Genomic DNA, 16045 nt, shown 5'->3' on the forward strand with positions numbered 1-16045 from the left:
AATGATAAAATAAACGAAGATTATAAATAAAACAATGGAATTAGTAGAAATTGACACAAAATTCAAACACATTATTTTGTAATGTAATTAAAACCAACTGTCCTTCATTGTAATGCAATGCAAGGAAAAGAATATGTAATAAAACAACTAAGTAGATTGCTTAAGCTTTTCTTCAACAAGCTCGATACAACGGTACAAAACCATTTCAATGGGGTTTAGAGAACAAAGAATGTCAACCGTTGTTTGAACACGATCGCCCTTATTATTCTCTGCCTCTATGCCACTCACCAGAGTTCTTAGAGGAAGAAGCCACTCGTTGTATGCCTTTTCTAAATTGTTTTTAGACACTATTCCAGTATAGTTTGTTTTTCCTGTTTTGTTCATAACCCAAAATCAAAATCAAACAATTTTCAATTAAGAGTATTTTGTTTGGTGGGGTTTGTTCAAACATTTTACCTTCTGACTCTGTTAACAACACAAATCGGTAAAAGTTGAGCGCAGATAGAACCTGTACCATACAACAGAATATGTAAACATAGTTTATAATGGCGAAAAAGAGTAAATTATATCTTTTATACGAAGGAGGTTGAGAAATACCGCATCACCATGCTCGGGAAGGGGAGGAGGTCCACCCCTGGGAGGCCTTAAAACAAACTCCACCAGTTCGAGAACACTGGCACTCCAAAAGGGGGAAAGTTGGTGTGCTTTATTCTCTCTGTTCATATCGTTATCATTTGGTCTTAGACAGTTTTTCTTCTGCATTTCCCCTCTGACAACGTCTAAAAGAATCGCAATCTATAGAATGGTGAAAGAACCACATTAAGAAATGAAGCTTCAAACCCAACTTGAACAATCAATTACCAAAGTGGAAAATTCATATTACAATGAATAAATTCAAAGACTGGTTTGAAAGGTGTACCATCGACGAAGAGTCACTGTTTTTGATCAAAGCTTTTAAAATGTCAAACCTCTGAGAAGTGGGAACATCAGCCAGTATCTGGTTATGAATGGCAAAACAGTAAGCATTAAGAAAAAGAAGAATTGTGATATCGGTCATTGGCAACATCACAACATTAAAAATATGAAATTCTTACTTACCCTCTTGAATGCATCAAAGGCATTCCTCCGTAACTCTGATTCACTCGCAAACATGATAACCTGTTGAACAGCCTGAAACATATTTTTGGAGAAGAATTTGAGATTTTGTCTTGCTCCGAATAAACATAAGAAACAACCTACAGGGACATTCCTAACGGATATAGCCAAGATGAGGAGATACAAACCTGCAGAGCAGAATAAAGATTGGGCATATAAGACGTGCAGTCAGTCTGTTCTTCATCACACCTCTGAGAATTATTTGCATCTGTAATGCAAATCAAGATGTTGATGGCACATTTCTTTAACTCCCATGGCACCAGAAGATAACTAAGTATATGTCTTAACATCCCAATAGCTTCCCACCTTTTCATGTGGTCATCTTGAAGTTCCACATGAAGAGCGCCCAAGTCCTCCTTGGCAGCCGTCACAACCACTTCAGAAATATGGCCCCAAATCACTTCAATAAGCAACAAGAGAAAGGAGAAGACATTAAGCAATAGGCAATAGAGTACAATGAAAACTGATGATTTTGCATAAATGAACCTGAAAAGGATGCGCCATGTTTGACATAAGACAAGCAACTCACATATTCATCTACATCATCTGAAAGGTACACAAGAAAGGGTTAAAATGTCAATAAATAGCAAAGCCTATGGAAGAATATAGCGAATTGATATAAGCATACCTTCAAAGGCAATGCCAATCATTCTGTCAACATCAGATCCAGTTATTAAGCCAAGATATGACAAACCACAATAAGGTAAGAAACTTGATAGTTGTGCTACCAAGGGTTGCAAGCTTAACACCATAAAATTCATGTTGATTGAGGCCAGCGCCTGCAAATATATACTTTACAGATGAGATTTTTCCCTCAGGTACGGTAAAAGATGTGAATATAAAAAAAGCCAAAACGGGAAATTCTTTCACTACTTAATATATCAAAACAACAAACAGCAGAAAGGGAACTTCAGCTAGATGCAGCAATGTCAACCATAATTTGCAGGACATATAGGCCAAGTAGAGCACGAATCTTCTCATTTACACTACCCTCCTGCAAATGGACCAAAACACAATCAAACCTTTATAGTATTTAGGTGAAAAATCAGTGAATAAATCCTTTAAACACTAACAGACCTGTTTTATGCAAACTGAATGTACTGAATTCGCTATACTCAAAGCTCCATCATAAAGATCTTTCAGTTCTGTACAGTCATTGTCAAACTCTGAAGACACAGCCATTAAAACTTTGACAACAATGGGGATTGCCGTTTTTAGTTGTTCAAAGTGCCGCTTCTGAATGGATATAAGAACTGAAACAGAAGAAGAATATTTTCATTAACTTTCCAGGATCATGCATGTCCAAACACAAAGCAGATGACAATAAGAGTAGTAGTTTTGGCATCTTTTATTCAAAGTAAATTCATACCATCGAGTGCAACATGATAAATAAGTTGAACGAGTTAAAAAACAACAGACAGCAACAAATCTTAATTTGAACACGAAACAATGACCCGAGCCAAAAAAAGAAGACTTAGTTTGAATTCCTCTTAGTCCAGAAAGCAACATATAAGCGTGATAATAACAAGAAACTAAAAGTCAACAAGTTTAATTGAATAGAATTTGGGGGAACAAAAAAACCAAGACTAATAGTAGAAGTATATTGCAAGCAATAACATTATCAGAACAATAACGTATCCAACAAATTAATAATTAACATCAACATCCTTATTACCTTGAGAAAGCCCATTTAGAAGAGGGACAAAATAACTAGAACCACTGTTCATTTCACTTGGGGAATCTAATGCCTGCTCCAATTACAATTAAACTATCAGCAAAACACTAGACCCATAAAAACAAAAGTATTAACATAAACTTACTTTACCAGCTAAGCTAAGCTATTCCAATTATCAATCCCAAAACAACATACCTCACAGAGAATGGGAAGCATCTCTCGAGGACTACACAATGACACAAACCGGTCAATCACTTTACCAGCAATGACCAAGCATTTATCTGAGACCCCTCCAAATCTTGAAGCTGCTTTAGGCAGCTCAAACGAAAGTGCATCAACTGTTGCCTGTCCAAGCCAAAACCCAACTGTTGGATTAAAATCCTAGCTCCTATGTATTAGTGTATTGCTATCTAAAATTTGATCGAAATAAAGTGATTATTTTAGTAATTGTGGGTCATATTGGCTATTAAAGTTTCTTCCTTTTGAATCATCAAAGCTTTTCTTTGATCAATTTTTAAACACTTATAATAATATGCTGTAATATTTTTGTCTCTGAAATGAAATCTTGATTTTGCATATTGTTAAAGAATTTCTAACACCAACAACATGTTAAATCTTACACCCAAATATTAAGATGAAATTAAAGAAGGGAACTTTTCCAAAGAGCAAACCTCGTCAAACGAAGGAGAAAAAACATAATGGTGGAGTTGTGAGAGAACATGAAAAGCCTTGTTTTTGGCATTTTCGTTATCTGGGTCTGAAAGGGCATCATCAGAGACCGAATTAAGGAAGTCAATCAAATCTGCCACCGAATTTTGAGATTGTTCAGGGTCTCCTTCTTCAACAGACTATTCAATGAAAAAGAAAATGATAATCAAGTTCAAGCTTTAAGTGGAAAGCTAGAAAAAAGAAAAGAAAAAGGGTCTTACATTGGATACTGAGTTAAGGATCTCATGAAGACGAGAGGAGGAGGTTGAAGGTGTAAGAAGCTCCTCCTCCTCCTCCTCCTCCTCCGATGACGAGAGGTGTTCGTCGTGTATGGGTTTCGTGGACATTGTGGATTTTGAATTGAAATGAGTAAGCAATCTCCACTCTCCACTGTGGCGCTGGAAATTGCAAACCACAGCTTATTTGATTTTGTTAAAACAAGGTAAATTCTAAAAGTTATTAATTGGAATTTTTGTGTTGTTAAATGATAAAATAGACTCTGAATTTTTTAAAATGGTATGAATAGAATCCTAATTAATTTTTTTAAAATAAAATTTAATAATAATCTGATTTAAAGGTGTTACAACAAAATTATTTATATTTTCTGTATCTGTTCGTGTTAAGAATTTTCTTCAAGTTAGGTGTTGGTCATTCTGCAGCAACCAATTTTTTTGATTGGTTTATGGAAGTGTTGGCAGTAGGTAATATGGGGTTGGTTGAAGAAGCTGTCATGGTTAGTTGGACAATTTGGAAGGCTCGGAATGATATGCTTTGGAATGGTAAAAGTTGTAGTACTGCTGAGGTTGTTTGGCTGGCTCAAACCACTCTTCGACAATAAAAGTGTGCTCAATCTAAGCGGTTGGGCTCGGTCTCTCTGGCTTCCAATCGCGCTGACACAAGAGACCACTGGTCCAAACTGGCTGCTGGATAGTTAAAAATTAATGTGGATGGGGCGATTTTTGAAGATACAAATGAGATTGGTACTGGATTTGTAGCACGCGACTGTGATGGTCGAATAGTTGAGGCGTTTTCAACTATTTCTTCTGTCAGTTGTCGACCTGAGATTGCAGAGATTCTAAGTGTCAAAGAGGCACTTAGTTGGATAAAGAGGAATAACAAGTCAAATGTCATTTTAGAGATGGATTGTATTTTAGTTGTTCAAGCTATTCTTAGTTCGGTATCTATGCCTTCTATTTTTGGTTTATTTGTTCAAGATTGCCAATCTATTTTATCTTCTTTAAGTAGTGTTTCTATTAGTCATGTTAAACGGTATGGTAACAAAACTGCGCACTGTATGGCACGTGGTGCTTGTTATTGGTCAGGTCGTTGTTTTACTGAGAGCGATGTTCCCCTTGCTCTTCAGTCCATTTTTTAGCGGATCTTTCTGTCTAATAAAATTTATTTTCATTCAAAAAAAATTTGTCAAAAATTAAGCTCAGGGTCCTATTTTTACTATTTTGAAAAAATACAAAGTCTATTTTGTCATTTAATAAAAAAGAGGGTCCAATCAATAACTTTTACAAAATACAGAGTCCAAAATAGTATTTACCAAAAAAAAAAAAGTGTAAATATTAAAGTCAATATAATATGTAATTAATTCTTCAAAACAATATTTAATCAAATAAAAAGTTAGAAAGCTTTTTTTAAATATATTAATTAGATTTATTTATCATGTAAGCTCCTAGATTATATAGATTTTAATAAGTTGGTTTTCAAATTTTCTTTTAAGCATGGTTTTGTACCAAAATTTCACTTAAATATATTTAGTATAAATGGCAACAAAACTCCCAATAGTTTCATTTTACTTGCAATTAATCCTCAAAACCTAAATTTGGGCGGTAAAACGTCCAAAACTACGATATTGTTGGCACTTTACAACTTCCATCCAAATTTGACTGTTAACTGCCATGGTGGATTGTACACATAGACATAGTGTACACGTGACACAATTTTATTAGTTTGCGTAAATAATTATATTAAAAAAATTAAAATAAAAAAATAAAAAAGATTACTTGAGATTTATCACGAGAGTAAAAAAAATTACATGTAATTGAGATTTATATATTTTAGCTGACTATAAATTATTTGAGTAAACCTACTATTCTATAGAAATTGGTAAATAAAAATTAAATTATATTATGACATATAAGATAGATACAATTGAAATCAATAACCCTAACTCTAATCATTGTCAATTTTCATTCTAGATTATTTATTTTATGCTTTTATTACTTTTAGTCTTAAATTTTTCTATAAAAATTTGTTATTGCCAAATAGAAATAAAAATTTAATTTTATAATATTTAATTACAATTTCTGTGGGTTCGACTTCACTCGTGTAATTACTTACAATCAATACGTACACTTGCATAAAAAAATTCAACAACAACATCACTTAGAAACTGTGGTGATGGTGCTACATTTTAAATATATTTTTGCAATCTATTACTTGAATAGCTACAAGAATTACAAGATTTTGTAGTTTCCAAAACATAAAATTATGATCATTGAGTTTGATTGAGTTCTTCTTGTGGTTGGGCCAAAACCAGGAGGTGGACCAAATCAAATTCGAGCTTGGAAATGACTCTTTAACAAACTCTTAACTAAGTAATCCGCTAACTAACTGCTCAACTAACAACTGACTTCCTTTACATCATATTACTCTCACCAATGTTTTATATAGACTTTGCAAGATACTCATTTTTCTGGTTTTGCTATGTGTCCAAATGGAATGATAATTTTCTTTGTACAAAAGGCAAGGTATGCAATTTAGTATGCAATTTAATTTAATCTTAAGAATGCTTATGCTATGGGAGCTTATTTATAAGGATGTCACTTGGCCTCAAAAGATTCTGCTCCTATGTGGGAGAGAATAGAGACCATTTTGTGTACTTCATGATTTAAAGTAGATGATGGTGAATGAAAACTTTTTTTTTTTGCCTTCTTAGTCTAGATTCCTAAGGTTTTTTTCTTTTGAAAAGAAAAAATTAACTATATATTTATAGGGATATGATTTTGTCCCGTGATGTACTTTCACGGAATGTATTTCGTGGTACATTAAATGGGTCTCAGGGTACATTAAATGAGTGTCAGAGTACGTTTCTACTTTTTAACCTTAATTACCGGTAAATCAATCTCAGCTGTCAGATCAAATAACTCCCTCATCTGACGATTGCCGTACATCACAGATTACAATCCGTGAAAGTACAATAATGGAACAAAATTTTATCCCTATATTTATAATTGATATATTTCTTATTAGCTATATGAGCCCCAATAAAAAGGGATGGGAGAGGGAGCAAGAATAAAAACTGAGGAAAAGAGAATTTCCTAAATTATTGACAACTCTACATATATTAATATATGATGTAAACTATAAGATGTAATAACCTATATATACAAGAGGTTTAGGTGTGTAGCTAAAATAATAGTTAGAGAAGATATATATTCTTTCCTCATTTTTCATTGTTAAAAAACAAGAGGAACAAATGAATCTACAGGTTAATTTTACCATCCTACTACTAAACTAGTCCTTTGAGAAAAACAGAGTCTTAATAGTTGAAGAGACTGAAAACATGAGAATACAAATTCCAAGCACAGTGGAACTTCCTGTCCAAAGATCATTAAAGTAGACCCTTTTGAGTGTTGCCCTCACAATGTTAAACCTAGTCTCATAGAACCTGTTAAGCTGCCTGCATTTATTAGCATAAACGAAATTCGATTCGGTGATTTTATAGGTAAGTTTGTTAACTAACTCAGCCACCTCCTTGTTACTGCCAAGCATGTTCTTAATGATCCTCTTCTCAACCAGAAACTCAATGTCCTCAGCAGTGTCAACAAGTTGACTCATCAAAGCAACATAGTTGCAGATGTAAGCCTTGTCTGGATAGACACATTGCTCCAAAGCGATGACATTTCGCATAAGGGTCTCTGTGTTGCCTTGTATCTCGAATGTAGGAAGCTCAACTTTCAGAGAATGCAAAAATGGTATGAAGTTAAACAATGGTTTCTCTATAGTATTAAACTCGACAAACTTAGCTTGTTTGTTCGCCGAGGGAGCAAATTTAACCCCGGCTTTGTTCAGCTTCGTCGCGCTGTAGAGGTACTTTTCATGTTCTCGGAAGGGACAACCGCGCCTTTCTTCTCTTCTGAACTCCTTGGAAAGCCAAAACTGCCTTACCAAATCAGTAAAATGTTTAATTTCTTTTATCCCATCGTTTTTTCCCTTCACATGCACAGAAGAGAAATTTATGAAGAAATTATAGGCAATGTCCAACAATGTACTATCATCACTGCTACTACTACTCCTACTACTACTACTGATATGATCTTCAGGACTTTTCTTAGAGCACACACAACAAGAAGACTTAAATGATAAAACCCCTTTGATGAAATGAATACAAGAGTTAATACAATAACATTCTTCTGAGTCAGGACAACAATAGCTCTTAAGTCGTAAACTTCCAACTGTGTGCTCATGTCTAGGTTTGGCAAAGGCATAAAACTTGTTTAAAAAAGAGAAAGGAATCTGATTCTCAAAAATAACCAAATCCAACTGTACAACATTCCTAAGCCAAGGGGTTTTCAACAAGTAATCATCTTGATCATGATACTGACAACCCTTATCAGAAAAAAGGCATAACAACTCTAATATAAAGCAAGAGTCTCTAAGAATCATTTGATCAAACACTTGGTGAGTGAGCTCAACAGTACCTGCATAAGAAGCTAAGATTTCAGTTGAATGATGTGAAACGAAGTTGACCAGATCTTGTTTGGTCTTGTCAGTGCGTTTACAGAAATCTTCAAGGTATTTTTCCTTGTGGGGTTCCATTCCTTTAAGCTCATTTCTGCCATGGTGAAAAGGTCCAATTGAAAGTAGTTGAGGAGTGAAAGATGATTCATTTACCTTGCGGAGCTTTCTGGGAACTCTGTAGATAACGCAATCTGACCAGTTTTTAAGATCTTCTGGAATCTCAATTATCACACACTCATTCTTCTTCTCTTCCTCCATTACATTCAAAACAATGGCTGAGAAAATTTTCTGGGAAAACAAACAACATAAGAGAATGAGTTACTATGGTTTATGGATCTGTGTTTCATTTTTCTAATAATAAATAAATACAGAGGATACTAATTAAGAAAATGGCTACATTTAGTATTCTTTTCGGTGTCATAATTAATTAAAAAAGAGCATTGCTATTAGGTTCCAGTAGTGCCTAATATATTCTCGACATGTCGTTTTGTGATTGGCTAGCGATACTCCTTAAAAACTGTTATATTAAAAGGTAAATACCATTTTGGACCATCTGTTTTACAAAAGTTACCAATTGGACCCTGTATTTTGTTAAATGACAAAATAGACTCTGTAATTTCTAAAATAGTACATATAGGACCCTGAATTGATTTTTTGTCAAAATAAAGTTTAATTATAATCCGATCTAAAAGTGCTATGACAAAACTGTTTACATTTATTGTATCTGTTCGTATTAAGCATTGTCTTCAAGTTGGTTGTATTAAAAAAAAAGTTGTCAAAAATTAAGCTCAGGGTCCTATTTTTACTATTTTAGAAAATACAGGGTCCATTTTGTCATTTAACAAAACACAGGGTTCAATCTGTAACTTTTGCAAAACACAGGGTCTAAAATGGTATTTACCCTATATTAAATTATATCGGACCCGATACTTAATTGGACCAATAGCGATATTGACATATAGGAGGGTATTAGGCACCACTGGTACCCTTTAACATATCTCTTTTAAAAAAAATACTTTTTAAGTAATATCGCTAGCCAATCGTAAAACATTACTCTTATAAAAGGTACGGGATATCATTGGTATGCAATAACAATACTCAATAATTAATTGGTTATGGATATGGGTAGAATTTGAGTCTTGTGAGGTCAACTACGACATAAACACTAGTCATGGTCATTAATAAAGAATAATATGAAAATTTTGAAGTTAAGAGCAGCATTCCTAGTATCTTCTTTAATAAAACTAGAAAATTAGGTAAGTTGTCATGAATGTGATTCCCTACTTTATATAATTATATTCTTTCTTTTTCTTTTTCATTAGTTAATGGTGTGTCATCCATGCTTGAGCCAAGTTGGCATTGACCCCACTTAAACTTTTTTTTATCATTTTTTTCTTCAATTAAACTAACTAATAAATAAAGAAAATAAATTTGAAAATTTCTTGTCTGTTTAGTGAAATGTATTATTTTTTTTAATTGTATTTTTGGTCTCACTATTTTAACTAACAATCTCAATAGCAATACCAATAATGATGCTCTTAGGATTCACTCTCCTCCTCTTCAAGTAGATGTTTATTGATGTGGACTATGACTATTAGACTATTAGTGGAGTCAAGAGTATGTTTCTAATTTTTAGGGTTTTTTTTTTTTTTTTGAATAGCATTGTTATTGAATATCAGTGATGTCTATTACTTTCTAAGGCAAGGCACTTTAATTACTTAGAAATTTTCTTCATTAATTAACATGTTGTTGTCAAATATGATGAGTGGAACACATTCATAAAAGATGGGTTGGAGGATCCTTGGGTTGTTCACTTCATAACCTTAGTATTTGGTGGTTTTGATGTAGTTTATTTAGGTTGCAACACCAAGGCAAGAGGCATTCCATTCGACCAATGATTTTCACATCTCTTTCAATTTTGAAGCCTATTAGCATTGCAAAGGGCCTTCATGCAACGCGAGAGAGGGTAAAAATTTAAAATATGGTAATTTGAAAAATAGTTACGTTTTTCTCTTAATAGCAATTTTAGAAAATAACAAATTATCTTTTTAAAATAAAAGAATAATTTATGATTTTAATATAGGATAAATTATGGTATAAATACCTAATGTTTTCGATTTTATACAGTTAAATACTTAATGTTTATTTTTGGTGGCAAAAATACCTAATGTTACAATTCTCTTACATCGTTACTACCATTTCCGTTATCAACTCATAAATATGGACACGTGGAGGGCCCAAATACATTACATTTATTTATTTTATTTTAAAATTTAATATTCTTAATATAAAAAACTAAATATTACTTGTTTTTTTTTAAAAAAAATAAGAGAGATGCAATACTAAATTACCATAGCTGAGTGAACCAGTGTAATATATGGAACATGATTATCGAATTGAAGTGTCAATATCATGTGAAAATTGTTAATGAGAACAAGTTTTTTTTTTTTTTTAAAAAAAAGTAGCATTTAGTTTCTGATATTAAGAATATTAAGTTTTAAAATAAAATAAAATAATAAATGTAATGCATCTGAACCCTTCACGTGTCCATATTTATGATTTAACAAAAGTGGTAGTAACGGTGTAAGAGAATTGTAACATTAAGTATTTTTAACTCCAAAAATAAACATTAGGTATTTAAGTGTATAAAATCTGAAACATTAGGTATTTATGCCGCAATTTACCCTTTAATATATGGTGACAACAAAAATTTAAAAAGGATAATTACATGAGACACTATTTTTTTTGGTAAAAAAATTACATTTTTACGTTTAAAGATTTTTTTTTTATATATTTTTACAGTTTTTTATGAAAACAATACGAAAATAACAAAAAAACTACATAAAAGTAACATGAAAATAATATCAAAACAACAATAAAAAATAACATACATATAATAAAAACTCAACAATAAATTAATAAGAGTATAACATAAAAAAACTGTATTTCTTGTAAATAAAATCAAATTAAAATACTGTAAAACTGTATTTTTTTTTTAATTTAATTGCTATTTTTGTGTATTTGTGAAATAATCTCAATTTAAAAATTGTATTTTGAAAAATATATTTGGAGCCTTTTTAGAAAATTCTTGGGCCAGGATGGGGTCTTTGGGCTAGGGCCCAGTACGCTCCACCCATGGAACGGTTTTTGCAGTGAATGAAAACAATTAAAATGATGAAAAAGTGCACATTTTATCTTCAAAGGCTTAAAATTTAGGGCAATTTTTACTAATATACCAAATTAACATTTTAATCTTACACTTACCGAAAAAAACAAAAATACCATATATACGTATATCCCTACCGAAATTTAGGAAAAAAATTCCTACCGAACCATAAAAAATGGATCAATCCGTGCGTATCGCCAAACCGTATAAAAGCATTTGAAAACAAAAAAAAAATCAAAAAGAAACCTTCGAAAATTCAAAACACCATTGGAGCTCTGCAACTTTCGAACCTGCAAAAAACAAAACACCATTAAAGCTTGACAAAAGCTTCGATCAACAAAAATCAAAACATAACTGTACAGTTGCTAATCGAAGGTGCCGAGATAACTCAACATTGAAGCTACTCGAATCTTTCGTCATCAAAATTCAGTCATCATTGAACCTTCGATCAAACAGTTCGACTATGAGATCCAAAAACTACTCGAAGCTACTCCAAGCTACTCGAACCTACTCGCAAATGTCAGATTCAGTCAATGCTACTCGAAGAGAAAAAAGCAACATGATCACAGCTCCTACAATCTGATTTACACAGAAAAAGTCTCAAAAACCAGTAAGTTTTTCATATTTTATAAGAAACTAAACATATAATTCATAAAACTATTAATTACTTCTATCTAAAACTACTACTCTGTTCTATAACAGAATCATGGAACATTTACTGTTGGTACTATACTACAATGGAAAATTTGTAGATAGATGCTTATACACGGATTATCAAGTAACAGGAATATTGATACCAAAAGGTTTCTCATACCAAGAACTGAGAACACTAATCTGTCATACTTTGGAATTAAACAACATCACCACTGTTCTTGATATACAATTTCAAATACAAGAAGGTATACCACCAATGAGGATCAAGGACGATAATTCTTGCAGAATTTATGAGCATATCAGGAAAAAAAATGACAATGAGGCTGCCTTTCCACTATTCATTAACTATACACAGTCATTGGATACTGTATATACACAGTCATTGGATACTGTCAACCAACTATTACATCAAGAAATTACTTGCTTTGACATAACCTCTGCAGCCTATGAAAATGAAGAACCATATATACAAGATATTGATCCAATTCCTACATGGACAGATTATGCACTCTCAGTAGCTAATTACATCACAGAAAGAACTATAGAAGCTACCAACTCAAGCTGGGAAAACAAAACAAACATCATCAAAGATCCAAGGATTGACATAATAAGAGTTGGGCAAATTTTCCAAGACAAGGAAACAGTAAAGCTTGCCATGAGCCTATATGCAATCAAAAAGAATGAACAGCACAGGGTAAAAAGATCATCAACAAAGGACTACAGCTTAGTGTGTGTTGATAAAAATTGTAAATGGTACTTCTTGGCAACAAAACATGGAAAAACAAATCTCTTCAAAGTCAGAAAACTTGTGGAAGATCATACATGCTCAATAGAACGCATCCATGACGATCACCCCCAAGCAACAAGTAACATAATAGCTGACTGCATCAAAAAAAAAATTAGTAATCCAAAAAGAAACTACAGGCCAAATGAGATTGTTGATGATGTAGCAGAAGACTATAGTGTCTCAATTTCTTACCAAAAAGCTTGGAGAGCAAAAGAGAAGGCTTCAGAAAAAGTAATAGGCTGCCCACATGATTCATACAATGAAATTCCAGGGATTCTGCACATGATAAAAAAATGCAATCCAGGTATAACTTCTTTGGTCTTAAACTACACTTAATCTTATAGCAACTAATCAGTAGCTCTAATGTGACAACACTCTCTCATAATATTGCAGGAACAATAACAGACTTAGTCCAACATGACAATGGGCATTTTAAGTACCTATTCTTTGCATTAGGAGTCTCAATAGAAGGCTGGAAACACTGCACACCTCTAATTGTGGTTGATGCAACTTTCCTTAAGAATGCATATGGAGGAACATTGATAATTGCTAGTGCACAAGATGCTGACAGACACATATTCCCACTAGCTTTTTCAGTAGTTGATTCTGAAAATGATGCATCATGGCAATACTTCATGGAAAAGCTCAAAGAATCATATGGGGAGCGTGAAGACCAATGCATAATTTCTGACAGACACGAAAGTATAGCAAAAGCAATGAAATCAGTATTCCCTAACTTGATGCATGGGGTATGTTGCTTCCATTTGTTCCAAAATATAAAAACAAGATTCAGAAAAGGAGGAGATGATCTAAGAGATGCATTCTACCGTAAAAGCAAAAGCATACAATCAAACTGACTTCGACGATTCCATGAGGGACTTAGACAACATTGATAGTAGAATTCGTCCTTACCTGACAAATGAAGTTGGCCTAGAAAAATGGACAAGGCTTTACAGCCCAAATAAACGCTACTCAACATTAACCTCCAACATCGCCGAGTCTGTGAACTCAGCATTGAAAGAAATCAGAGAGCTACCGATTGGAACACTGCTCGAATGTCTACGTTGCTTGGTTCAAAAATGGTCATGGGAAAACAAAAATAGAGCTTTGTCCACATTCACAACATTAGCAAAAGTACCAGAAAAGATACTAAAGGATAAACTGGAACGCAGTAAGAAACTAAAGGTAACCTTAAAACTTCACTTATATGCTACTTATTCGCATTCTGTTACTTCACACAAAGTAATAAAAAAAACAGTTATACTAATGGTTACCTCTTTTACATTTCACAGGTGCAAACATCCAATCTTGTCATATACACAGTAAAAGAATTGCAAAACTCCTATATTGTGGATATCCAAAACAGAACATGCACGTGTCAACGATTTCAGTATGATGAAATGCCGTGTTCTCACGCAATGGCTGTAATATCAAAAAGACACATGAAATGCTATGAGTATTGCTCATACTACTACACAAAAGAAGCATTTCTTGCAACATATGAAGGTTCTGTGTTACCAATAGGTGACCCAAAGACATGGGACTTGCCTGATAACATCAAACAACTTCAAGTATTGCCACCAATATACAAGAGACCAGCAGGAAGGCCAAAGAAACAAAGGTATAAAACTGCACTAGACAAAGCAACACAGAATAAATGTGCAAGATGCTTACAAAAAGGACACAACCGAAGGACTTGCAAAAATGATGCGGTCGAGCCAAAGAGAAAGAGAAAAAGAGACATTGAATAGCCCACCTATTATTCTTCCATTTATACAAATACTATAAAAATAAAAACAATACTTTCAAATTGAGAAACTGCTAAGTAGCTTTACTTTCCAATGTTTCCCTACATTTTTCAAAATACTATAAGAATAAAAAAACTTGTCATCTGTGAACACTGCTTTTAAGAATAGTTAAATTCATTTTTAAATTCTACATTTGGTTTTTAGTATTTAATATGATTGATCACTAATATAAAAACTAACACGCTGCTTAATTATATATTCATATATTTTTATAATTTAGGCAAAAAATTAAGGTTGGACAATTCATTTATACTCAAAGTATATTATATATTACCATTGGCTTGTTATCTGGTGATGTTAATTAAAGAAAACTATAGGTTAGATATATAAAAGAGCTGGTTACATATTGTTATTACTGGTATTTTGCAGTGACAAGATACCATCAAAATATACACACAAAAAAAATATAAAAAAATATACATTATCCATTATTAAAAAATGATTAAAGTGTACCTCTAATTCAAATATGTTGCAAGCGACTACCATTGTAGAACCCCAAGTTAAAAAAATCCTCTTTTACAACCTGAACGTTTATAAAAAAAAAATTAGAAACAAAATAACTAATTTTTTCACTAAATGAATCATTCTAACTACTCTATACCTTGATTATTGATTTGTATTAAAACCCTCATTCAACCAAAAAAAATATAAATAATTACTCTGCAAAAAAAAAACATTGTTGGTTTTATGAAAATTAAGCTACAAACATTAGCTTAAAACTACAAAACACACTTTCTTTCCAACTTTATAAACTTGAATACTTCCATTAAAACATAACATTCCAAACAACAATTTTAACTACTTATATACTTGCATATTTCCAAAAAAAGATACTAAACGGTCCCTTCACATCAGTGTTACCAACAACAAACAGATTAACACCTAGCTAAATACTACATATAAACCCTACTGTCCAGATACACCATTCACTAATACTAACAAACAAATGTACTAAAAAATTGGAGCTTAATTACAATTCTAAAAACAAAAGTAACAAAACAAGTTACTTTGACTCAAAATAGTTCACCAAAAAGTTTCATTCCAGTTGAAACTCCAACTTTAGTACACCAAAAAGTTTCATCCTAGTGCAGATTCAAAACCCCTTCAATCCAATCAAGCTTTTGGAATCCTCCCAGGAAACTCAGACTCAGAATCATAATCATTCAACAGTTTCTTCTTGGCATGAACATACAACTCAACAGCGAGCTTCCTCCTAAAAAACCCCACATCTAGAGGATTTGGAAGTTTCTCAATACATCCATGAATAAAGAAATCAGCATACTTAGCCACGAACAAGCCACAATCACTACAAACAAAACAAGCAAAAAAACAAACATTAG

General features: G+C 32.7%; 3 protein-coding genes across 3 annotated transcripts; 1 reads left to right on the top strand and 2 right to left on the bottom strand.

Moving 5' to 3' along the window:
• Positions 1–20: 20 nt before the first annotated feature.
• LOC115721358 (aberrant root formation protein 4) lies at positions 21–4019 on the bottom strand. The gene is made up of 14 exons (XM_030650639.2): positions 3760–4019; positions 3502–3678; positions 3026–3175; positions 2831–2903; positions 2233–2408; positions 2090–2149; positions 1784–1934; positions 1642–1701; positions 1284–1555; positions 1099–1170; positions 920–997; positions 598–795; positions 457–508; positions 21–371 (listed from the first exon to the last, which is right to left on the bottom strand). Exons 1-14 carry the CDS (start codon positions 3883–3885, stop codon positions 148–150), a joined length of 1869 nt encoding a protein of 622 aa, XP_030506499.2. The 5' UTR covers positions 3886–4019; the 3' UTR covers positions 21–147.
• Positions 4020–6891: 2872 nt separating this feature from the next.
• On the bottom strand, positions 6892–8672 carry LOC115718659 (UPF0481 protein At3g47200). Its single transcript, XM_061109846.1, has one exon. It carries the CDS (start codon positions 8546–8548, stop codon positions 7064–7066), a length of 1485 nt encoding a protein of 494 aa, XP_060965829.1. The 5' UTR covers positions 8549–8672; the 3' UTR covers positions 6892–7063.
• Positions 8673–11771: 3099 nt separating this feature from the next.
• On the top strand, positions 11772–16011 carry LOC133034637 (uncharacterized). Its single transcript, XM_061109847.1, has 5 exons — positions 11772–12066; positions 12159–13201; positions 13291–13646; positions 13733–14082; positions 14190–16011. Exons 2-4 carry the CDS (start codon positions 12163–12165, stop codon positions 13769–13771), a joined length of 1434 nt encoding a protein of 477 aa, XP_060965830.1. The 5' UTR covers positions 11772–12066; positions 12159–12162; the 3' UTR covers positions 13772–14082; positions 14190–16011.
• Positions 16012–16045: the final 34 nt, after the last annotated feature.

Source organism: Cannabis sativa, chromosome 2, assembly GCF_029168945.1.
Source record: "Cannabis sativa cultivar Pink pepper isolate KNU-18-1 chromosome 2, ASM2916894v1, whole genome shotgun sequence".
Lineage (NCBI taxonomy): Eukaryota > Viridiplantae > Streptophyta > Magnoliopsida > Rosales > Cannabaceae > Cannabis > Cannabis sativa.